We start from the raw sequence: 27,118 nt of genomic DNA on the forward strand, positions 1-27,118 counted from the left end.
GTACCTATATCATGCAATATTTAAAAAATTAGTCTCATGACAAACAACACAAATACACTCATGTACACACACATACCATATACAAATTCTAAACCCAAAAAATGTTTAGTTTTTGTTCTCTGACCATGTTGTGGTTAGTATAAATTTAAAAATAATAAATAACTAAATAAATACCACTTAAAATCTTAAGAGCATGCTATATAATAACTATTCTGGCAAAAAGAAATTAAAGTTACAACTGTAGTATACAATTTAAAAACAAAGTATCATATAGCAAAAACTCTGAGGTGAGACAAAAGCAGTATTAAGGAGTAAATCTAAAGTCCTAATTGTTTTCATTATAAATGAGGAGAGGAGGAAAGAAAAAGGCGGAAAAAGTAATCAGATAGTTAACTCAAGAATCTAGAAAAAGTATGATTCACAATCCTTATCACACACTTTATGACTAATGACCTACTCCTCCCCCTCCTCCCACTCCTCAGGAGAGCAATTTTTAAATTCTGTTCATCTCTGTATCTTTCAAATCTATCCATTTTTAAAACATGGATTATATATTCAATTAACGTTTAGTAACAAGTGAATGAATAAAATTTAAAAATGTAATTGTCCAGAAAAAGCAATAGCACAAAGCCACTCCATTCTGTTCTCATAAAAATAATATGTGAAAAGACGAAACAATGATATATTCCAGGTGATTTAAGATAAGCAAAGTAAACCTGTAAAACTACATAGCTTTTGACTGGCAGTCGCTGAATTTATCAAACTAGCTAGTGCGCTGAACCCACATGGGAGAAAACTGAGATGTAAGAGATTTTCGCTCCTCTGTTGCGAAGTCACCAACCACTTCAAAATCAGTAGTGTAAACCATTTTAAATATGCTAACAAATTTCTCAAATAAGGAATTTGGACAGGGCATTCCAGGGGTGGGTCGTCTTTGCTCCGTGATACCTCGGTTCTCAGCCAGGAATATTTGAATTGTTGTGGATGAATGGACAGGCTGGAGGATTCTCCATGAACATATCTGGGGCCTGGAATGCTCAGAGGCTGGACTCACCTGAGACAGACAACCAGACATCCCATGACCAATATATGTAGCTTGGGTTTCCTCAAAGCATGGTGGCCGCAGGGTAGGGAAACTTGCCTCATGGAAGCTCAGAGCTTCGATAGGTTATGCACCCAGAAAACAAGGCAAAAACTCAGTGGTTTTGTATGACCTTACCTCAGAAGCTGCAGACAATATTGCGTTGGTCAAAGCCGTTATAAACCCACCGAGATTCTAGAGAAGGGACAAAGATCCCAGTGACACTCACTGAAATTTTAAGCCATCATAAATCATAGTTTAAAACTATTAGGACATAATAAAAATAAAACAGAAAATATATTGTCCTAAGCAAATGGTATCTGTGAACATATGTAGAGACGTAGGACTGCAAACCAGGACCCAGCATCTCTGCCATCGTTTGCAATTTGGCTTTGGGCAGGTAGTGTATCTTCTCTGGCCCCATGTTTTCTTAATGATAAAAAAAAAAAAAAAATTGCTTGGGGGCTAAAAAAAGTCTATGGTTCTTTGATAGGTGAGGAAATGCATGAAATTTGTAAACTTTTTAGTCAACTTCTTCATACGTGATTACTTTGAGAAATATTTCTGGAGACGCTCAAGTGATAGAAGGTTCATATTATCAAACTGCTTATCAGTCATTAAAGAAATGACTATTATAGATCAGATGTTGGCACATGTAAGCATTCTCTATTTTCTACTTTTAGTGCGTTTCTAAGAAATATCTAATATTTTGAAATGAAATCTATCACTTTCAAGAATTATGTGACTGGCCTAAATGGTTTGATTTGGAAGAGAAACCAGGCTACTATTTTTACGTCTCAGTGTTCTGGCACAAATTAACTCAAAGAGCTGTATGTGTATTTTTTTTTTTTTTTTTTTTTAATTTAAATGATGCATTTATTGGAGTTGTGTCTTTTCATACCACGCTGGATTAAATCAGCTCTTCAAAAGTATGGTCTTGGTGTTTTCTGGGGCACTTAGTAATTGGCTGTCCTTTCTTCTGTGTGCCTCTTGTTAGTCCCTAAGGCCAGCAGACCACCTGTAACAGGGAGGTCCCACGTGATTAGAGACCCAGGTAAGGCAAGTTGCAGTCATCTTTTTTTGCCTCTCGTGGATAAACATTCCTCCTACCCGGTTTGTTGACTTCTCCGTGGAAGAAGTAGCTGTTAAATCGACCAGAAATCCTATGAAGTTCTGTTGCCATTTAGAAAGTATGGGAGGTACTGCATGTTTAATTGGAAATATTTTAGATTAGCCATCGGTAGCTGGAGATAGCCGTGTGTTTTAACTGCTAACACAAATCCCGTGCTTTTTCCACATACCAGCATCTGAATGGTAGCTCAATGAGAAGAGCTGATGAGGAGCCTGAAAATGAATGAGACATAAAAGCTTTTGACTCTGACCTTGAGACACAGTTTGGTATTTATGATGTTAAAATACTTGCCTTCTTTGAAGGAGAGAAACAGCTGCTCTGTGTGGGAGGGATGTTTAGTTACGATCGAGAAGAAGAAGAAAAACAACAGAAATTTTAAGACCTTAAAGAAATAGTATATAAAATAAATTACATACTACGAAATTCAATACAATATGTTAAAGTTCACAGAATGCGTAGCGGCTGCCCACCTCCCACCCTGGCAAGAAGTATACAGTTGCGAAAATGCATAAAGAAAATAAGTGTCCAAAGCTGCATAAATATCTGCTCCCCCATGAGAGGGCGAAAACGTGTGTGTTTCATGTTGTGACTGATACGACTGCTTTTATGTGCCACTTTGAACTCTTAGCAGGAACTTTGGAGTATCCTGAGGGTCAGTCTGCCTTTGTATGGCAGGAACTCTGTTTTCTTAGAAAATAGTAAAGAATACTGTTTGTACTCCCTTTCTTATAAAAGAGTGCCTGTGGTTTTGGGGAATTGGGGAACTTAGTAGAAAAATCAAAAACTTTTCCCTATAGTTTATAAGAAATGCTCAGCTTTATGTTGAAACTTTGACCATCTTTATTTTATTTCTGGTTTTGTATTTGTTTCTTTGTTGAGCTAGGGGGGCTGTGGTCTGACTGACTTCTAATATATATTTGATGAAATTTGTAGATTCTGGTGGGACTGTTTTAGTCTGATCACTTACCTATTAAAAATAAAAGAAAGAAAGTGAAGCCATATCTAAAACACTGTGTAATGTATTTACTGTAATGCAATAATTTCTGCCTTTTGGAGAGTTTCCTTAGTGAAACAAGAGGTCTTGAATACTTGATTGAAGTTTTATATTCTGATAGGCATCACATTTCTATTGCAGTTTAACTCGGGGAATCTTAGAACTAAAGATATCAAATAATAAAAGGGTACCTATGAATAGTTTTCAAAATGTGTTAATAAATATCACTATATCTCTAACTCAATAAAATACGCAGGAAGATCATTGAAATGTTTACAGTAGAGATGGTGATTTAAAGCTTGCTGAGGTTCATGTTAGTTCATAGTCATACTTGTGTGTAATGTGCAATCTGAGCCATCACGTCAGCTCTTTTCACTTCATATTCTATGCTTTGGTTTCAATTTTGTTCTTAAGAAAGAAACATTTGTAAAATTACACATCTAGTTTGAGTAGGGTTGACTAACACTCAGTCTTCTGACTCCCTTTCTTTATGTTTTCTCAGCATCACTTTTCCAGAAACCCCTCTAAATATATATATATGTGTGTGTGTGTGTATACACACACACACACATATATATATTTATTATTATTATTACTATTATTTATATATTGGTGACCCTTCCTGAAGGTGCTTAACTTTCATATATTGGAAAACTGTAACATGTTAGAATAAGAAAACTACAGCCATGTATGGGAAAAGTTACAAATACACAAATCTACTACACCTAAGACTTATAAGAACTCCCCTCGCTTGTAGGTTATGTTAGATGGCCACCCTGGTTTTGCTTACTAGGTTCCTCTAAATATATTTTTAAAGCACTCTTTTTCTGATTGATTCCCAGGGACATTTTTTCAGGTGCTTAAATCACAAATATTGGCTACTGCATGTATAAGTCTTATGATACCGCAGGAGTTCCCAGTAGTCTGCTTCATGAAGTATACTTTTGGACAGACTTCTTGTCCCTTCAGTTCTTTAATGTGTTTCTTCCTGAAGAATGGAAATAGCAGCAGGCAGGCCCTGGCACGGAGCTCAGAGCTGCCACTCCAGCCCCAGCATGTCCACGGGGCGCCACTGCTGGGGACCCCCAGCCAGGCCAGCACTTTACTTTGTTTAGCATCTCAGGGTTAATCTCCATGGGTTTGAATTGCATCTTCCAGAACCACAGGTGAGATCACAACCCAGAGAAGAGAACAAACCTCAGTTTCATCATTTATACAATATAATGATAAATAATAATAATTAACTTACACTCCAAATTTTTTGTAGGTTAAATAAAATGATGCAGAAGAGTGCTGTTGAAGTTCTCAAGTGTCATACAAATGTTAGCTTGACTATGTATGGCTCAGTAATCTGATCCCCTTAATTTTTGAGACCTCCTATATTTTTTATATTATCTAAATCTTGCTTTAAAAAATGATAGATATTTTGTTTTCAAACTTTAAAAATCCAGATGATAGTGATTTGTTGCAATGATGTGGTATTCAGATGATCTTGCTCTGGGTGATTACAAATTTTTGGAGATTGTTTTATACAATGGCAACAATAGCAAGTATAATATTAGCAGCTAACCTTTATTTTACATTTATAAAATGTCAAGCACTATTCTAGATTATTCCATTGAATTCTCACGAGAACCCTAGGTGGTATTTACTGCTGTATTATCTCCATATTCCAGATCAAGTCTTGAGACAAAGAGAAATTAAGTAATTTACTGTACTTACATAGCTAATAAAGGGAAGAGCTACTGTTTTCCTCCCAGAAATCTAGCTTTAGAAGCTACACTCTTTCCCACTATGCCATTCTGTCTCTAAATTTGTCTATACATGTAATTTTCTCTTAATGAATGTGTTGTTCTGTCCTATAAAGCGTTATCTCTAACATCACAGGTCTGGTGCCGTACAATAGACATTGCAAAGAGTTACCCTAATATTTAATTAGCCAACTATTACTAAATTAACTGCAAAACTTAGTATTATGGAATAGGGTTGCCCAGTGATATCAGATCTAGTCCAGCCTCTCAGCAGATGTAGGCATTCCTTCTCCATCATCTCAGGCAGATGGACCTCTCTTCGTGTATGTTCAGGCATATAGAAGCCCTATGAGATAGCTCATTCCATTAGCAACAGTCCTAGATACTGGAAGTTAATCCTTACACAGGACGAAAAGGTATCCCCTCCCTCCCACTTCCTTACATAGGTTCTATTTTTGTGCTACAAACAGAGCATATTTTCTTTCTATTATGTATGATAGGCTTTCAAATTTTTGAAGACAACAATCTTTCCCCCCCTAAGTCTTCTTTTTTAAAGTTAAATATCTCCATGATCTTTCTAAACCTCTTGCTCAGCTTTTACAGCCATCAGCATTCTGGTCACCCATCTTTGGATGAACTCTGATTTGTCAGCTACTCTCTTAAATGGTGGTATCAAGCTCTGATTGCAGTGGGATCATTGCTCCCTTCAATCTGTGTGCACATTGTCTTCTTAATACAGAGAGCATGTTGTTTGCCAGGATATCAAAACATATTGAAAATGTATTTATGACTTATAAAATATGTAGTAGTGGGTGCTGGAATTTACACTATTATTCTAACATATAGAAACTGGCAAAAAGTAATGACATATAGTTGCTTTATGTGTGCAAATCTGTAAATGATTTAAATATTGATTTTTTTCCTTTAAACCTCAGATCAAAATTCCCAAATGCTGAAGGTTCCTTATTTTCAAACAGACACATTTATGATTTGCCAGTCAGCAGTACAGTAAGTTCCTGTAGTAAACTCAAATTGCCGAAAAGGTCAACTAGATATACCTCCTTCGGTCTGTTTTTAGAACTGATAAAGATGAGTAGAGAGAAAACAATACAGACTGATTTTAATAACAACAAAGTATTTCAAAGGGGTGGTGCAAATTTGCCCCAGTTTTTTATGCCTTCTCCATCTATAATTCATTGAAGTAATATATAGTGTTGAATTTGATTAAAATTCAGCAGATATTTATGCAGCACTTACTATTTGTAAGATGCTTGTGCAAACTACCTCAGGGAAACATTAAAACATCAATACGATCTGAATCCTGCCGTCACTGTGACCTCTTCCCGAAGCTCTGAGATTTTAAGCTGCATTTAGAATTTTGAAATAAATATCATTATGATTAGTTTTGTGTGAAGTGTGTATGGTGTTTTAAGTGTTTAAATGATTCTTATTAAAGCAGTATAAATTACAATGTTTATTGACTATCTACTATGTGCTAGGTAGTAGGTGAAGAATTTTGCACATATTTTCTCATTTCGTCCTCAGTATAATTCAGTTCATTTTAGTGAAAATTAACTCAGACTCTGAAAACATAAATAACCAAAAAGCAGAAACACAATCCAAATTCAGATCTAGAAAATCTTCAGTTATGAGTTTGATCTTTTGTGGGATTTATATGTGGTTCTTGTGTTAATAGCCACATCAGAAAACTAACACAACTCGGCCTGTTCATTATGAAAGAATTTATTGGCCTGTCGATTTATTGGCCTGGGGTGAGACTTAGTTTCCATTGCATTTGGGGGAATTTTTTCTTCTGAAATTCACAACCACCTTCCACTGCTGTAGCAAAGAATCACCTACAGAGTTGACGAATGAGGGAAGAAAGGAAAGGAAGATAGGGAGGTCAATTTGGCATCACATCCAAATAGTATTCCAAGGCTGCTGTTCTGGGCTGCTTTTGTGGGAAATAGTTGACTGCTTTTCAAAATAACCTTTATTTAAATAACGTAGCCTGAAATTAACTGAGCTCATTTAAATATGGAGCTCTTCCAGTCATATTCAGTGTCCTTAAAGGTATAAACATTGAGGATTGCCTATGGGCAAGATGAGAACTCTGCTTGTCACACTTTTGCACTTTTGCGGTAAGAGAAGGAAAGGCTATCACTAGTGGCCTTCTTCCCAAGTAATGAATATCTTTCTAAGACAAAATAGCTGACCACTAAGAGAAAGGCTAACTAAACTTCTCCTCGTTCCAATAGAAAATAACAGTGCTGGTATCTCTTTTTACAGTGTTCTCGTAAATTTCCCACAAGGATAACATTTTGTTTTTATTCATTTGTCATTAATGTGAAAATAGTAAGTCTGTTTCTCTTTAACTTAATGGAACTTGGATTTAAATGGATCTTGTTATTTTTACCGGCATCAATATGACATATCATGAGCATGCAGTTTTCTGTTGTTTTTGGCAGAGAACTTAAAAAGCGTTAAGCCCTGGTGGGAAAGAAACATATGTATATATAAATTCATAATTTATGAATTGATTTAACCTGTGTTTAATTAATTATTACATGTATTTTTTGTGCTGGATATTTGCACATAAATTAAACCAACCCTTAGCAAAAATACACTAATGGAACGTTCCATCTAAACATAAGTTAGTAAACAGAAGAGAAACAGCTGTTGCAAAGACCCTGTCTTTGAGCCAGGGCTTGATAACAAATAGCAGTTCTGAGAATTTGGCTGCTACCATCTACTCACATCTGTTGAGATTGTACTATTTCAACTCAATACTTGATCACTCATGTCACAGAGTAGCACAGAGTTCTCGAAGTCAGAAGACCTACAATAACACTAAATACTAATTTATTGTATGGGATGTTGTATGTCTCAGCACTTTATCATCTTCTGTTTAACAAATCTATTCATGAAGCATTGATATATTTAAGAGTCCCCAAATGGATCTGTTTGTAGAAAATACATGAAATAGGAAAAAAAATAATTTGTTTGTTGTATTTTAAAATGTGATTTGTCTACCTCTGGAGCACTAATTCATGAGATGCTCTCACTGTCTGGTTTTCAGTTGCAACCAAAAATATTCTTACCTGATCAAACCCTTATAATTCCATTTGTTTTGAATAATCACAGAGCATAATGAGAGCATAATTGGATCCTACCTTGTCACACAGGAGACAGAAAACATATGCTGAAGTTTTAGGCTGGTGTTATTCGAGTGAATAAACTATTAATTTAACAAAAATGTATATAGGAAACTCGTGTTGACATCTCAATTTCCCTAGATATGTCTCTCACAATTACTTCTGTTTTCGCTCCGCCAATCAAAACATTGCAATGAATATCTCTTGGCACGTTCAGTAAGAAACATTGTACTTAAGTACTGACTACAAGATAGGTTGTGAAAATTTGGAAAGTCATGGTGAAAGCTGGGAAGAGCAAATAAGGCCGAGAAGTTTCTTAAGCAGTTGGAAGACTAGGCTGCAAGGACAGATTGGTCCATTAGTGTTACTGGGGGGGAGTATCTCTGGGTGGGCTGCCACAAAACTCTGTCCTTGACCCAGTCACATTCATAATTTTCATCACTACTTTGGATACTTACGAAATTCAGATGATACAAAGTGCAAAAGAATGCAGTATAATCTTATCAGGTTAGAAGTGGCCAAGTTGAAAAGGCAAAAGATCCCAAAGTCAGGCCTTTCCTCAAACTAGTTCTAATAATTTCATGTGTGAAAAGGGCATTGCTGATATTGCAAAATAAATACTCTCAAAGCTCTGCTTTGAATACCAAAAAGAAAAAGAGGGGGCAGGAGGAGGAGAGAGAAAGAAAAGAGTAAAAGGGAGGCAAGAAGGCAGGAAAAGCAGGCGGAGAGGAAGAAGAGAAAGGGAGGAACTAAAGCAGGCAAGCAGTTGTGTTCGTCAAGATTTAATTCTTTGCATCCCTGTACTATATAATGGGGCCTCTTGCATTCTAAACCACCATTTCTAGAATGCATTGCCTCTGTTGGACACCTACGGCCCCCAGTCCGTTTTCTATGCATTAACAGTGATGTAACTTTAAGACCTCCCACGTAAATTCTGCCTGTTCTCTAATTCAACATCCCCTTGCATCTGTTCTATTCAAATAGTTATCAAGCTTTGAAAGAAGAGACACTTGCTCTTATCTCAGTGTTATAAATGTACAGAAAAGCATAACAAAACCTGAAATGGAATGCTCTATGTTAAAAGAGCTGCCCATGAATAGTTGCATTAATAAACACTTATGTGGGAGGGACACCTCTGCAGAGTTTAAGGCTCTGGGGCTTTGGAATCCAGAAAGGGAATCGCTTGCTCTGTTTGCTATGCTAAATTGAAATGGACAGGTATGTTTCATTTATCCTGCTCAATATTATGAAGCCTTTGCTCATTTGATTTTTGTATATTTCAAAATATTTACTCTGGTAAGCAAAAGCTAATATTAGGTTTTACGCCCCATTTAGTGGAGTAAGAGTGATGATGTCCTGACATCAGAGAACCCTATACCCCAGGCTTATTTTTATGAAGAGAATTTTTCCCCAGATATATTGTCTTCCATAGATCATCCATCCTTCCCCCTCAAGTCATGTTTCTTGAGATTGGGAGAGAGAAAAGGGGAGAGACTAGAGCACAAGTAGCCTAATTCCAGGTACTTTTGTACTGCTTGGTTTTATGAATTACGTTTAGCCTTTTCCACTCATGAGAGAGACTTTTCTGCCTCATCGAATCTTTAATGCAAGGTGCCGCATGCACACTGCATTATTACGTGTGACATTAGGTGATGTATTGCAGAGTAACTATAATGTTACTTGCAAACAAGCTGTTTCTTTCCCCTCAAGGTAGAATTAAACAGGTACTCATGGGAAACAGCTACTCATGTTGCTCTTTTCTTAATGCAGTAAATTGAGGAGAGTGAACAGCTTAGCACTGAACCATCTCCAGGAATGAATGGGTGCTGCTACTTTCCCTGCAGTGTCTTCTCAATTTGATATCTGAATCTCCCTGAAAAGAATTTCACTTAATATAAGGAGAAACATAAAAGTCTGGGTCCTTGGGGACCCTTCTAGAATGAACTATTCTCATTAAATGCACTTTCTCTGTGTATTGAAAAGGTACACAACTCTCATCTCTGGTAAATATAGTCTAATCTATCCAGTAAATGTAAGAATTGCCTCAAAGTGAACTGGAATTGCACTTATCTCTATTTGGGGAAGACCATATTTCTCTAGCCAATAGAATGATGACATTTTAGTTTCTGAATAGCAGGAGAAAATGAAATGTTCTATTTGGCTGTACATGCAGTGCCCTGTAAAATGACAGTAATCAATGTTGTCCCCAAAATGGACTAATTTGAAAGTCTCAACGATAATATTAATAAATTGAGTCTACAAAGTCCAAAATTGTGGAAAATTAAAGTTATGTGCACTACACATAACGTACTAATGTCGTGTGATGTATTGTTAGACTTCTTCAATGTTAATGGATAAGCTGGTTTATACAGAGTTCCACTCTACCCATTCTAGAATCCTGTAGCTCTCTTATCTGTTGTGGTTGCCTCTGACTCCTCAGTAGATTTTGAGAATATTACTGAAAAACCTTTTTATCCTCAGTTTCTGACCAGTGGGACATAATGCTGAGCAAAGAGCAGCATTTGAATAGTCAAAATGCTGTAGAAATGAGAATTTCAGCAGGAATATTAGCTTATGCAAATCTAAGTGGCGGAATAGATATACAAAGAGGCTAGATCAGAAGTTTCCAAACTTTCTCAATTCATGGTACTTTGTGTCTCCATATTTTCTCACAGTGCCTTCTAGACCAACTGAAACATACCACAGTAGGTAGGGTCAAACAACTTAAATAAATATTTCTGTTTAACAACTTAGTAATTATTCAAAAAGTAATGCACATAAATTCAGGCAACATAATAATTTTTTTCCTTCATAAATAACCACAATTGCTTACTAATGGGATCCATTTGCCTGGTAGGCTTTTATCACAACAGCCACTGAAAGCTTTGCTTAACAAAGGTATGACATGGCTGACAATGAAAGCAAACAGAAACAGCTCAAAATGATGAGAACATTCTTAGAAGGCATGCAGACAGCATTATCAAATGTTAAAATTGTAAACTGCCTTGAGCTCGTTGTTTGCGTGGCGTCTAACAGACAGGTAGTGCCGCTGCTTGCCTTCGAACATTGGCCGTATCCCTCAGCCTCTGTGAGTTCGAGGCAGGGCCCTGGGGCACCTCTGCACACAGCTGGTGGCCCAGGGGCTCCATAGATCAGAGAGAGCATTTAAACTGCTCAGAAAGTTGAAGGATATTCTAGACCCCAGACTACTGGAGCTCTTTCATTAAGGAAGTACAAAAACAGAAGTAATAGGAGATAAAACTTTCCTCAGCAAAAAAGACTGAAGTCAGAGGATTAAGCCCAAGTGCTTGATGGAGGCCTGGTGAGTGTGATGTGACACAAGGAGTAGAAAGGTGGACAGGAAGCATTTCAAGAGAGTGGGACTGAGGTGATGATCTGATAGAAATAACAAAGTGAAAAGAATATTGTATCGCACCCATGGTTTCCAATTTAAAAGAGAGAAGCAAAGCAATTGGCTTGATCAAATCATAGAAGTTGGGAAAATAATCAGGTTTGTTTCCTAGGAAGATCCAGATAAAGAGATTAAGTCCGGGTGCGTTGAGTGCCGGAGACATTATTGAGCCATCGCTCAACCAGGACTGTTCAAGGGGGAATTCTATCTGTCCACAAATTCATATGTTGAAGTCCTATCCCCCAGAACCTAAGAACGTGACTGAAGTTGGAGAAAGGTTCTTTAAGGAGGTAATTAGGTTAAAATGAGGAAACTAGGAAGCACTTTAATTCAACATTACTGGTGTCCTTATAAGAGGAGGAAGTAGAGGCACAGACAAATACAGAGGAAGACCATGTGAGGACGCAAGTCCAAGACAGCCGCCTGTGTGCCAACGTGAGGGTCCTCAGAAGAAGCCTACCCTGCCGACGCCTTGTTCTCAGGCTTCTGCCCAGCCTCCCACACTTGTTATGGAGGAACCCGCAAACTAATGTAGGACACAGCAGAAGGGGAAGATGGAGATTGAGGAGCCAGGGATAAATACAGCTCAGTCGACCGGAGGAGTGGAAACGCCGATGAGAAGGGATAACTAAAAGGGAGTGAGAGCCTTGGGGACATCAGTGCAATGACTATAGAGTAAGGAAGAGAAATGCATCTATTCAGGAGACAGAGGTAGGCTGAGGGTGGGGAAGGCGTCGGGATACTTTAGTGCAATAGAAAATAAAGAGGTCAAGAATCTTAAAAACTATTACATGTCACATAAAGATTAAGAATAAAACTGAACAAAAAGCCCATTAGTGGTTTCTAGATGGAATTGATAAATGGCCTTTCAAATGAGCATTTTAATGGAGTACTAGGGGTGAAAAACAGGTTGAGTAGGTAAAATAAGAAAAGATGAGTGGGTAGGAATGAAGAAAATGAGTGTAATACCACATATCACAGTTTGACAGTGAAACTAATACATAATCACAGACAATGTATGTTGTCTGCGGGCGGGGGGGGGGGGGGGGGGAGGTGGACCGAGGACATGGAGTCCAGCAAAGATGGCATTTGGGAGATGGAGCCATAGATAGATGGAGAGGCAGAGAATTCTTAACTAGAGCTAGTCTAAGGAACAATTTACACAGAATATTCTCAAAGTTTGTTTTTGCCCCCCAAAACACTATTCCTTAGAAAGAATGGCGTGTTTCAAAGACTCTGATACAATGGTACGTACTCCTGGGGAAGACACATTAACTGGAAACAATACCCAAAAAATGCTTGGTTTTATTCCTTATGAAGAGATTATGGAGTTTAGAGGCAAAGGAATTTAACAAATAGAAAGTAATTATTCCTAGGGATACAACCTCTAAATTGCAGGATGATTTCTTAAGCAATCATTTAAAAAATTATTTAAATTAGTATTTGACTAAGTACTTATATAGAGGTGATCATAAATACATACCTCTAGGGTGAATGAAAAGACAATTTTAATATTATGGAAATGTGTACTTGTGCCTTGAGGGGGGAAAAAAGTCTGGGGATGGTGTCCATCTTTCAAAAATTGTCTGTTTTTCATGTAACTTAGGTGGAAGTAAAATGATTTCAATCATGAAAATTGTTAGATGATACCAAAACTGGTTCTAATAAAGCCAAAGCATGGGTATCAGAGATACACAAAATAGTTGGGGGGGATGCTTTATAAAATGTGAGTGAAAAAGCAATTTCTAATTTTTATCACTATTATTATTATAAGTCCTCAGGATAACAGGTTGAATTAATCCTACCTTAGTTCTTGTTTCATATTGTCATCGATCCACATAAGGCCCCTCCCTTTCCTACATAGTTATCTGTTCCTTTTTCTACATTTCAACCTCATTCCTCTCCCATATTACATTATTTTATATATTATATGGTTTTATAAATACTGTAAGTAGATATGGGAATGACATTAACAAATCAAATACTGTAACAAATTAAACATTTTTCTCTTTCATCTAAAGTCTTAAAAGCTTGGAGACTGAAATTACATCTACTTCGGCCTTTTTATTGGCAAGATGGGAATTACCTTAGTTACCTTTAATTCTAAGTTTTTTATTTTGGATATGTATGGTAATTTCTTAAATAAATTTTGAGAAATTGAATTTTTTTCTTCATTGGGGGTTGGGGAGCATATTCCAGAAAAATCAAAATATGTGATCCAAATAATGGGTTTTAATTTTGATTATTTTAAATAATCAAAATATACAGGGTGTCCCCCCCAAATGCATATACACTTTGAATATTATTAATTACAATGGGTTAAATCTGAAAAGAAGGAAACATCAATCGAGCTATCAGCTGTTAAGTGTGTGTACATTTTGGGGGGACACTCTATACTGGGAAGCTCAAAAGTTTTGCAACATTTTTCATTTATGTCCCAATATCCTTCCCAAACTCAATCCCTACCTCCAAATAACTGTTTTCATTAATTTAGAAAATTCTAAATAGTTCAGTCCTCTGAAATAAATAAAGTGTCCTTTCCATGCTGTCTTTCTAGACTCCCCTCTTTGAGAAAATAGCTGATTTTGAACAAGCATGCTCCGCGATACTGCGGATGCTTATCTTAATAGAACCAAGGCCCTTTACATGGATTCACCCCTCATTACTCACAGTAATGCCGAGTGCTCTAGTCCAGGCAGATATTTATTATTTTATATATGAGAAGACATTAGAGGAAGGCTATTTCTCAGTGGAGCAGGGGAATAGAAGTTTTCTGAATTTTAGTTCCTCGCAGAGCTCCATGTAATGAGCTCTTAGAAGACACTGCAGAGCTTCAATTTAAAAACCCTGCTTAATCAGCCGTAGTGAGCTTCGTGTGACTCCCGGAGGGACAGCTTTGCGGGGAGTCAGGTTCCTCCCCCGCATCCAGCGCATCCCCAGGAAGTGCTCTGTGACCAGGGTCTGCCACAGAGGCCACAGGGAGCCCACGGCTGCAAAGCTGGGTCTCTGCTCGACAGCGTGGAGGAAACAGCAGAATACAAATCATCAGCTTTGTTTTATGAATATCTTTATTTACAGTGCTGGAGTGGAATTTTTTACAAAGGAATACAGCATTTGCATTGAACCTGTCACTCAAGCTCCAATGTTGATTCCTGTCCTTATAAATGATCTTGCTTTCCTATTTTTTTTTTCTTTCTTTCTTTCTACAAGGTTACTGTCAATGTCAGGAGATATAAACCTCAAGCATACACTGCATGAGGCATAGCAGGCAGACTGGAAGAAAAGAGGTTTGTTTAATGAAAAGGGATAACATTTATTCAAACTAAGCATATTTTATTGCACACAGGAAAATTATTTTCTTTGGGAGTTTTGATGAAATTTTATCATAATATAAAATTTGATGCTACACTTTTATTTTTCTTTGACCGACAGAATTTCTCGGCTTAGCTTATAGACTATGTAAAGTGCCTGTCATAGGGACCGATGTCTTTGTGGAAATCATTTAGACCCACAGAAAGCGAGTGACCCTCGGGGATGGCTAGAAATCTCCCAATTTTGTCAAAGATCCTTTTCTGTTTGGAAATTGTAAAGCTCAAGCTATAGACTAGGAAACTGACAGGAGGAGATGTGTTTGGCTTCATGGAACCTAACCTATTTCTGCAGGCCGGCAGTACTGGGGAAAATAATACCTGAATTGATATTTGTGTCAGGCTCGCCCTTGATTGCTAAGGTTCGTATAAAGGTTACTTCTAAAGAAATGTCTGTCATTCTTACTCTGCCCTCTTGGGATTTCTGCTTCTTCCAAATCCTGCCCTCTAGAACAATAAAATGATTTTTAAACGATAAGCAAAATGTGATTTAATAGCCCATCTCCTGTCCTATAATGATTACACATCTCCTCTCTTGTAGCTCACAGCAGCTGGAGGACAATTGACATTTACTGTATCGTATGACCTCGAAGAAGAAGACACAGCCCGCAAACGCTCACTCCAGAGCACGATTATCTTAGAGGTAGAGTACGGAGAGGGTCATTCACGTTCAACCGTTTTACGCTCTTATGTTATTTGAGGGTGTTCCTACCTTGGTTGCTTTGACGTTAATTTACATACCGCGATAGAAAAATATTATATCTTGGAAATTTTTTCTGTGCCAGTCCTACTTTTCACTCTGAGACATATCTAGAAGACCAAGCCTGTTCGTTGGGTTCCAATGATAAAGGAGACCTTTAGAGCAGACTTAGAATTTAAATTAAAAACATAATGGCCATGTTCCCAAGAAAATAAGTACAAGCAAAGTGTTTAGGCAAATGCTGATTTACATGGTTGTATATTTTCCATCTCCCCTTGCTCCCAGGTAGAATTTGTCTGCTTTTTTGTTTACATTAAGCAGAAGTAAATAAAAAGGGAAACTTGTTTATTTAGGTGTAGTTAAATTTTGACTTCAAAATTCCTAATTTAGGTAAGAAAGATATGGGAGAAGCTGCTTTCAGGATTTGGAGGTCAAAAGGCCGTTCTAAAGTGCTGGAAGCCTGAAGTTATCTTAGAGGCTCCCTCCCTCCAGGTTCCCATACCCCCCCTCCCCCACTCAAACAGAGTCAAAGGCATACACTTGCAGGCACCTTCATGATTCTGAATAGGTCAAGGTAGATTTAGCCCCAGGCTCTGTTGTTCCTAACTGGAACCTTTCATGAATGTGAATCAATGACAAAATGCTTCCCCCCAAATGTATATTTCCAGTATTACATGAAGTGGGCTAGATGATATATATCAGTACGTGTGTGTGTCTATGAAACTAGAAGTGTACCTTGGAATGCCTTTGAGATAAAAGGGTTCTCTAAATGTAAAATGGTGAGAGAAGAAATTATGTCATTAATATAATTGAATTAAGATAAGAAGGATAATCTAAATGTTATAGGTCAGTCAATATATCCCCTATTATGATGCCATTATCCTATTGTAAGTATGGGGATGCAGGGTTTTTTCTTCTTTTTTTTTCAATATAGAAAAGTCCTTTAAAACAATAGCTTAATACACTATTTAAAGTTTTTTCCCCTATTTTCCTATACAACCCACATTCACCATAAAATAATATATTTGAAATATACAATTGTTGTGCAATGGTGTAAAATCAAAGGACTTAATAATCACATGCACGTATGAGTTTCCAGGTATCTATTATTTAAGTTAATGGGGGAAGCAGGGTCATGCACAATGAAGAAACTTATACTTTGTAGTGTGTCTGGTCTGGGCTATTATTTAAATTGCCTTCTCTGCCTTTCATATATATATATATATATATATATACCAGAAATATGCTGAATGACAAGAAAAGCCAACCTGAAATAAAAAACCTACTGAGGATAATCCACAAAGTGGAGAAATCAAATCCAGGCACATTTTACTCTCTTACATTTTTTTTTTTTTTTACAGTTTTACCCTTTAATGCTTTCTTTTTCCCTTTAGGGAAAAGACTTGAGAATCAGCACAGCCCAAGAAGAGGTACATCTGAAACCATCTGAAGACCATATTTATAAATTGTCACTCAAAGAAGAATCATTTACCATACATGGTACAAATGTTCCAGTCAGTAGAAAAGAGTTTATGACAGTGCTTGTGGATTTACAGAGAGTCCTCATACAAACCACAGTCAGCCTTGGGGTGGATGCCATCTACAGGTAAACTCAAGAACTGCGTCTCCCAGTGTTGGCACGTTTACCTTGGGGCCAACATGCCTGTGTTAGAGGAGTGACCTTGCAGACCCCTGGGGTTGGTTGTTTTCAATTTGTAGATAATAATGGATCACTGGTGTTCTGAAAAGTATTTCTATTGAAGCTTTAAATTTTTAAATACCTAAGATGAATTTGGCTTGGCCCTTTTTTAGTATTGGTGATTCACTGGCAATTCTGCCAGAACATATGATAAAAACGACCCCTAAACGGAAAAAGGCTATACTGGAAAATAAAGTTTCCTTTATGGTGACTCAGACAGTGGAAAACTCAACAGATGTAATTCCAGCATTCCCATATTCAGAAAGTGGTTTGTAAAATATTTTCATCCATTAATTAATTAGCTAGTTTCTCACTTAAGAGTACATAGTTTGTAATAAGAAATACAAGCACCTTCATTTAAATAGCCCCAAATCTCTTTCTAAAACACTGTAAGACTATACTGGTGGCATGGTATAAATGAGAGAGGATGAGCTTTGGAGCCAACCAGACTAGGAATCCAATAAGCTCTATTGCTGATTATATGTGTGACCTCTGGCAAGTGACTGGTCCTTGTGGAAAATGACTTGTTCAAGTATAAAGTGGAGACAGTGGTGCCTACCCTTCAGGGTCACTGTGAAAATTATATGTGATAATTATGTAAAGTGCTTATTACGTAGAGCACTTTCAAAGGTTAGTTCCTTTTTGTTCTCTATTTCTTTTCCTTAAAGAGAGAATTCCCTGACTTCAACCAAACATGCCCATGTCTGACTTACTATAGGCTGCTATGCTTTTTTTTTAAAACAATGACATTTGTCTGACAAAATGTAAACTTCACCTGTGTCTGAATGAGCTCTGTTTCTTTTTCCTATTCTACTCTGATAATAAATAACAAGTTATCATGGCAACTACCTTTCGAATCAGATTAAGTTAAATGATCGATTTGGACCCCAAACTGACGATGTGGCATACCCATAATCAAAGCAGTGCCTCCAATACTAGTTTATCTACAAGAGGATTTTTTTTAATTTTTATTTTTGCTGATGGTCCCCCACCCCAACATTCGCTTGTGCTGCCTAGTTTTTCTTTTAACTAAGTGTAATCATCATTACCATCTCCCAAAGGAGGGATCTGCAGATCTATAACAGAACCATTGCCAAACAATGTACCTCTTTTGCATAGGCAATTCCGCTAGAAGCTGGGCTAAAATGCCATGAAGATGAGAAACGGCACTTAGGAATTAATTATGTTTTTCCCCATTCAGTAAATAGAGATTGTCATGATGTTTAAACACTAAGGAGATGAGTGCTCTGGCTTTCAGAATGAATGACAACCAATTTGACAAAAAGTGACTAGGGGGCTTATTTATTTTTGTCAGCATTGCTTCTCAGACTAGTTAATCCAAAGGCATTTCCCTCTGATTTATGTCAGATGATTTCTGTGTCTACCCATCTTAAAATCATCAGTTTCATTGGAAGTCCTTGAAGTTTCCCCATACGCAAGCGACATGTTCGCAGAGCATGTCTGTGTGAACTGACACGGCAGCTAATCCAAGTAGGTGGCTGCTTTCTGGTTGAAGGAGCAAAGGCCAACGTCAGATTTGAATCTCCAGCCCACTTCAGGTGAGCTGAAAGTCAGCACGAATCCTGAGTCAGTAAGCTTGTTACATTTTATTTATCTCTGATCTACAAGTGGATTGATTCATATTTGTAAAACATTACTTGAATTGATTTCAACTTGTCTTGCACAGCAGGCTTCCGACTTGGCGTATAGTTTGTGTGCAAGCACAAGTACATTGAAGTGATCTCAACAAAAATTCACGTTTAGGGTTATTCAAGGAGATTTCCTTCTGTGGTAGTTCTCTCAGCAAATGGTCTTAGATTCCTTCCGTTACGTGGTTCCAGTAGTCCCCCCTTGTCCACAGAGGGTGCATTCCAGGACCTGCAGCGGATGCCTGAAACTGCAGAGAACACCAAACCTTATATATACTATGTTTTTTTCTATGTATACATGCTCATGACAAGTTTCACTTATAAATTAGACACAGTAAGAGATGAACAAGAATGACTAATAATAATAGAACAATTATAATAACTTACTGTAACAAAAGTTATGTGATGGAAGTCTCTCCCCCCCAGTAATTTTTTTTATTTTTTAATTCAAACCTACTCCTTCCATCTGTGTAACCAGCCCTACTCACTGAAGTCTTCATAAGATGCAATGCTTTCTGGTGCAACACATTAGCCCCTAGTCAAGAACTTTCACCTTTTCACTTGAAGGAAGCACTTTACAGCTTCTCTTTGTCACACCTGAATTGCCAGTATCACTACCCTTGTGCTTGGGCACCATTATTCAGTAAAATGAGGGCTACCTGAACACAGCACTGCCGTACTCAACAGTTGATCTTATATCCAAGGCAACTACTATGTGGCTACAGGGCAGGTCGTGCATGAAAGCGTGGATTATACTGGACGAAGGAATGACATGTCCCAGGCAGGGCAGAGCTAGAGGGTGTGAGATTTCATCACACCACTCAGAACAGAGCACAGTTTAAAACTTATGAGTTGTTAGTTTCTGGAATTTTCCATTCAATATTTCAGAGCATGGTTGAGCGCGGGTGATTGAAACATTGGAAACTGAAACGGCAGAAAGAGAAACCGCGGATAAGGGAGGAACTGCTGTAGATGGCATTGAATAGTGAAAAGGGAATTGAGTACAGGTCAGGATTTTTACTTTTGTCCTCAACTCAGCTATTTAATAGTTTTAGCCATAAATGTAGCTTTGACCTCTTTGGGTTTCAGTCCCCTCATCTGTGAAATAAGTAGGAGGACAATTGTTTGCCAACTTCAAAATGTCACTGTGGAATTAGAGGGCTGTGAATGCACTTAGCTAATGGAAAGTCAGCCCAAAAGTCTGACACAATTCTATCTGACCTGCATCATTCCAAGGAACATCTTCTCCAAATACCATTAAGATTTGGAGGTACCTAGAATGAAGCACATACTAATATTTCCAAAATTGTGACAGTTTTGCTGTCATTCTTTTCCAGAATTCTGAGAGGCACATACAATAAAATTAATTGATTTCCTTCTGTTTTCCTCTTTTATAAGATGAAGATAAAAATAGAAAAAACGTCATTCTTATTTCAAGAATGTAAGAGAAATAAACTTAACTGCTTATCTTTCTCTTTTAATTTCTCCAAACCTTAAATTTTTAGTAGCATCCTTGATGTTGAACTAAAGCAAGGAGCCTATTCAGCTTTTCTTTGACACCTACTCAGTATAGAACTTGGCAACAAATATATAGTTTTCTTTCACTTTATAGTAGATATGAATACAGTTCATCAACTTTTCACTCTCATCCTCTTAGGATATTTTATTTCCCTAACCTTTGAGGGTAGATGTCATCATATGATTTGGTTTGGCCAATGAAATGTGAGCTGAAATGATGCATCACTTCTTCACCCTCCACCCCCTTCCGCCAAAAACACATTGACTTGCCAGTATGAGACTCTCTGGGTCTTATTAATCTACCAGATGATCAGAACAGCCAGAAATATTGAAAGCACATAAAGGTCAGATGCCCTGAATAGTCATCCAAACCTGTAGAGGATTTTACATGAGTAAACTCATTTTCTGTGAATCCACTGAGAACTTGGAGTTGTTGGTTACAACAGCGTAACTGAGCCATCATAACTTTATTGCGATGCTCTCATGCATCTTTATTGTTTGAAAATAAATACAAGATCTTTTCAGATGTTTTCGCATGACTTTTAGAGTAAATTCGGGGGACATTTTTTATATCAAAAATATTACTCAGAATTTATATAATAAATAATCTAGAAAATCCTTATAAACAAAGGAGTTTTGGTGATTATAGAAATAGTGTCGATAGTATACTTTTTCCTTTTGAAATTAATGATGCAGGTGATTTTCTGTATAATTTGAAGAAATTATACTGATAAGGACTCTAGGACTTAAAAAAAAATGTATGCAGTTGCTAGGTACCAAGCTGTTGGTAACAGGTTCAGCCAGGATTTAAACCCACATGTGTTTCCTCCCCATAATCTTTGGCTGCCTCCCAAATCTGTTCTGTAAATATTGGATTCATTCAGTCTGCCAACATTTACTGAGCACCTTCCCTGTGTATCTTTCTAAAGTCTCAGCTCCCTCTTCTGTAAAATAGCAGAAACAATATTTAACTTTCAAGATTGAAGGCTAAGTAAGAAAACGGTGTATCTAAAACACCTGACACGCTATCTAGCATATGTTGGGAGGCAATGTAAGGTAACAAGATTATCATCAGTTTTGGAGTCACACTTGGGTTTAAATTTGTGCTGCACCATTTGCTAACTGTATTACATGGACAAGGCACTTTACCTCTCTGAGACCCAGGTTCTTCAATTGTAAATGTGGACAAAAACATAATTACTATGTTGGGTCCATTGATGCTTAAAGGAGATGTCCGTCAAGCCCCCATTATAATGCACAGAAGATAGCAGACACTCAGTACCTAATGATTATTTTGATGTGATAGTTCTAGGCTAAGCAAAGAGGATACAAAGGTGGATAAATGCTCGTTGAATTCAAAGAAGGCAAAGTGCAGTATGAAAGGCAGATGCACATTTACAATAGTTTAATAGTGTAAAAAAAGTGTGCACAGTGCCCACTGGTGGGACTAAGGTAGGAAGAGGTGAATTCAGATATTAACATTTAATGTATTTTTGATGAATAACTGCAACAATATCAAATTCTATCAGTTATTTCCCTTATTTAACATGGGATTTAGTGGCCCACTCAGACGTTGACTGAGCCACTAAAGGATTTTGTTACCTTCTGAGGAAGGGAGTGAAAATTATGGGGCTCCTTGAGTTTAGTACCTGTGGAATTTCCACAAGGCTGAAAGGAGTTCCCAGCCATCATCTTATGTTTGGACAAAACTAAGTAGAACGAAGCACCCGAACAACAATAAAATCTCTATCTGGTGGCTATCCTAAAATAACATTTATTTAAGTAGAACTAAATGAAGGTCAATATATAAAAAGTTGGTAGAAAAAAAATAATTTTAAAAAAAGTCTTAAGATAAAAAATCTGGTTGTTGTAAAGATTTTTTTTTTAATTTTTAATTTTGGTTTTTTAGTGCAGCATAACATACTTAACTCTGGTGGAAAATATAGTAAAACAAAAATATTGAGAAAAATATTTACATCAGTATCAGGACAATATTTTTTTTATATGATTCCAACATTTTTAATATTAGTATAATTATGTATTTTCTCTTCATCCGTCAGCTTATCTGTATATCCAAGTCATAAAAAGGAGAAATAGCCAGCTAAAACATTTGACTTAGTTGACAAATCTTTGATAGTTCAGGCATCTCGAAACGTTAGTACTTTTTATTATTGCCAGCATTATGTATTTAAATGAATGCAGCCTGGTTACAAGAAAAGAAAATGACCATATTGGAAAGAGGGGGGGAAAACACCCCAAACTGCAGCCTTCTTCATGAGTAACACTTAAAACTGTTAAACACATTAAAATCCCATTTAACAAATAGCAGAACCTAATGAACATTGAGATTGCTCAGTGAATACTAATGTGGAATATTGCTGGGAAGGATGTTTGCGTGATAAAATTTCTCATAGCTCAAATGCTTACATAGATTAAGGAGAGGAACATCTGCTGTTCAAAGACAAATGAAATTTGGCAGTTCATTGAAAACATTTTTGTTTTGTTATGTTTTAAATTGTTCTCCGAGTACTCAATTACTCATTTTTATTTTATTTTGTAACTTCCTGATACTTTCTTTACATTTTGCTTATCAAATTTTATATGGAAAATCCTGGGACTATATCTGTATACAATTGACCAGTCTGCTATTTGGTAAATTGTGATCGTCTTTCATATGATAAATTAACTAGTCTCGTAATCATGAAATCATCTAATTTTGAAATTGAAGTGATGAGAAATGTAAGTTTGTCATATGAGAGTCCATTAATTGCAGGCAATTAGCTGTCACAGTATCTTCAGATGAGTTCTAGCCTTTGGCCTCAGATCTTAATTCTAAAATTTTCTGTTTCTTTTCTTTGTTAGATCAAATTAGCAATTTGTCTTCTACTTACCTAATTTTATTCATCTGTAGTATGGATACTAAGCTTTAGTGTATCATTTTTTATGGAATATGTTACTAATTATTAGTAATATAACTAAATTCTATTCATCTATCCACTCATTTATTCGTTTATGTATGTATGTATGTATTTAGTCTTGTATCCATCTACTCATTCATCCATGTATTTATGTAGTCACCATTTATCTATCCTTTCTATCCATCCATCCAACAAAAGCACATTGAGTATATATTGAGATAATCAGGCGATGTCTATAGATGATTAGACAGGGCGCCAGGGCCTTTGTTCCCAAGGAGTAGCTCATAAGCTCATGTCAACATAAGCAACAACTATGTCCTTAGTTTAGTAACTTCCAAAGCTCATGTTGTGTTCAGAAAAATTGTCAGATACAGAAATTCCACTCCTACATATATATACCCAAAAGAATTAAAAACAGGTACTCAAAAAATACTTGTACATCAATATTTATAACTATTTTCAATAGCCAAAAAAATGGAAACAGCCAAACATCCATCAACAGAGGAAGGGGCTATCAAAACATGGTGTATTCTCGAAATACAGTATTAGCCAGAAAAAAGAATGACGTACTGATACATGCTAAGACATGGATGGAAGATGAAAATATTATGCTAACAGAGGGAAGCCAAACACAAAAGATAATGTATTGCATGATTCGATTTGTATGAAATACCCAGAATAGGTAAATCCATGGAGACAGAAAGCAGCTTTGCGCTTACCAGGGGTTGGGAGAAGAGTAGCATAGAGAAGATTGCTTAATAGGGTTGTTGTTGTTGTTGTTTTGACTAATGAAAATGTTTAGAACTAGATACAGGTGGTGGTTGCACAACATTGTGAATGTACTAAATGACATTTTAAAGTGGATAGTTTTATGTTATGTGAATTTTCACCTCAATTTAAAAAAAAAAATTTCCAGTGACACTTCATGTACAAGTTTATTTAATGACGAAGAAGAAGAAAAAAAGACCATTTAGAGATTTTCTAAAAATCCCTGTGTAACCTGAACACTGTAAAAGAGTGATTTTTACTGCTTGCCGGTGTATGACCTTCTGCCAGGTTGTCTAAGCTGTGTCCCCAGAGGAGAAAGCATTCAAGAAATAGTGTTGGATGAGTTCATCCGTAGCTAAAGATAAACTGCTTGTCTTTAGAGGATGCCAGCAGACAATTTTAGCACTTGGCCATCCCGTTCCAATGCCTATTTCCTGAGATTTAAACTTGATTTTGCTTTTCTACTTCTTGATCATGTATGGATTCATACATATTTCCAGGTACTATCAAAGGTCTAAGATTTGTAAAGTGGAGGTAAAAGCAATAAAGACTTAGAAACTTGTTGCTGAAAAGCTTACACCTTTGTGAAAGGTTGTCACTTTTGAAGATACATTTAATGAGCTTTGTTCTCTGGCTTGATTACCGTGTATGTTCCCAAAAACTCACAAGCTTTTTGGTAATTATGAATTGTCAACCAATAAAAATCTACTCACTCTTGAGAAATGAAGAAAAAATTCATGCCATACATAGCAAAAGTCAGTTGCATCCTTTGTGTGCTTAAAGGATGCCATATTATGAGATACAGAGGTCTATCAATCATTTTTAAAACACAGTATTATCATTATGCATCAGTAGCAGTCATTTAATTTGGTGTTCTTAAGTTTAAAATTTATTTTAATTAGTTAAAATAACAAAAAGCTAGTCTGGGGGATACAAATAGTATATCTTACACTACTCATTTAGTCATTTCTATCCTATTTCTACAGTCAATGAGAATATGAAAAGCATACTAAGTAATACTCACCCACATGTGGTATAACTTATATCAAGAACTTTATATTTATTCTTTAATTTAATCCTTTAATCAAACTCATGATGTATGGACTCATAGTATCTCCATTACATGAGGCCTACAGAGATGAAGGACTGGCAAATGTCAGAGGCAGGGTGTGAACCCTGGTCTGTCTGACTCCTGAGTTTGTGTTCTTAAAGATGAAGTTTTTAAAAAGTCTTATATTTAAGAAATGGGGGAAAGCCAATAAGACACCAATAACAGTTATTTTAATTGCAAATGTATATCATTTACCTAATTTTTGGAAGGAGGTACGCACACACAATAGACTGCATATGGCTTATGTAACAGCATTTTTCAATTTAGCCAATCTAGCTTTGCACAAATACAATGTGATATCAAATCACTCTGCTAAAATCACCAGACTGTAAAGAAGTACTAATAGAATGAGACCCATAGACACAGAGAACAATGAATGCCATTTAGGCCCAGAACAAATTAACTAACTCAGCTAAACATCTGAGAATGTTTGACTTTTAAATACCAACGTACAGATTTATTTTTGAAAAAAATGAACCAAAATAACAAACTTCTTTCCTTCCTTCCTTCCTTCCTTCCTTCCTTCCTTCCTTCCTTCCTTCCTTCCTTCCTTCCTTCCTTCCTTCCTTCCTTTTTTCTTTCCATTGAATGACTCAGACTGAATATAACTTTTTCACTTGCCCTCTATTTTTTAAAATTCTGTGTACCGTATTCTTTCTCTACTTTATTCCTATTGTCTCCTTCTGCTTTTCTAGTTTAAATGTTAACACAAATCAGTCAAATGAATGTTTCCTGCTTTAAAAATCTTTTCAAATATGTGATTTCAAACTATCTCCAAAACAAGGAAATCAAAACACAGCCAAAAAAGAAAAAAGAAGAAATGAGCAAGAATGTTCTCATATCTTTTCAGCAGATAACGGTGGTAGGGGTTGTGCACGCTATTTACTAGGCAGACTTTACCTAATACAGTGAATGGCCAGAGCTTCAAGTCCTGGATATTCCTTAGCCTTCTTTCTTAACACAGGTGATTTGCTTATACTGACGTCATTGTTACTATACTATTCCCCAAGCTCTATAATACCTAGGAGCTTGTTTGCTTACTCACCATCTCTTTTTCCCTCTGCTCAGGCTGAGCTCTGTTGGCCTTGACTCTGCCGTTCCCTATCCTACGGATGGAAGCACTGCGTCAGCTGTGGAAGTGTGCCAGTGCCCACCGGGGTACACTGGGTCCTCTTGTGAAGTAAGTTCGCAAGGGTATAGCCTCAGTGCAGTCTAAGTTCCTTCATCACTTCATTCAATAAACTGGTCTAAAAAGAGTCTCGTTTTTTTACATCAAAGATTGCACAAATGATAGGATATTACTTAAAGAAGGGACCTGAACATCTGCCAAAAGGTCAGAGCTTTCAAATAGAGTGAAACTCACACAATGTCTTCTTGAAATTATGTTTCTTTCTGAGGTATTTTGCCTTACTGTAGATGAAAATCTGATGTTTTCGTGTTTGTTCCCTATTTAATCAGTAGAAAAAAATAGGATGAGTGATAGCAGAATATGTATTAAAGTATTTCCCTTTTATTTCCACCTCAATACTTAGGAGAAATTTATCACTATTTTTTTTACTTTTTCTCCATTTTTTAAATCTTTTGTGCCACACTCTTTCTCTACTCTATTCCTAAGAATGCAGGAAAGTCACGCTTGTCTAAAGGACACTATCTTTAAAATATCAAGAACATAATATATGGAAGAAATACCTTGATCTTTGATTTGTTTAATAACTAAAGTTTGAGATATTTATTGTTGTCTTAATATTCTAGATTTATAATGATAGTAATGTTTCTTACTTACTACCAGTGTGTCATTTTAAGGTAAGTTTTATTTGCTTCTGTATATTTTCTTTAGGTAGTTTGAAAATTGATTTTACATG

General features: G+C 36.5%; 1 protein-coding gene across 1 annotated transcript in view; it reads left to right on the forward strand.

Moving 5' to 3' along the window:
- The window catches only part of LAMA2 (laminin subunit alpha 2), a 458,292-nt gene that overhangs the window by 240,557 nt on the left and 190,617 nt on the right, over positions 1-27,118 (forward strand). The window contains exons 13-15 of the mRNA XM_087817608.1: positions 15,435-15,536; positions 16,988-17,199; positions 26,325-26,436. Of these exons, the coding sequence (XP_087673734.1) occupies positions 15,435-15,536; positions 16,988-17,199; positions 26,325-26,436 (426 nt within the window). The remainder of the gene's footprint in view (positions 1-15,434; positions 15,537-16,987; positions 17,200-26,324; positions 26,437-27,118) is intronic.

Source organism: Miniopterus natalensis, chromosome 5 (genome assembly GCF_054644295.1).
Source record: "Miniopterus natalensis isolate mMinNat1 chromosome 5, mMinNat1.hap1, whole genome shotgun sequence".
NCBI lineage: Eukaryota > Metazoa > Chordata > Mammalia > Chiroptera > Miniopteridae > Miniopterus > Miniopterus natalensis.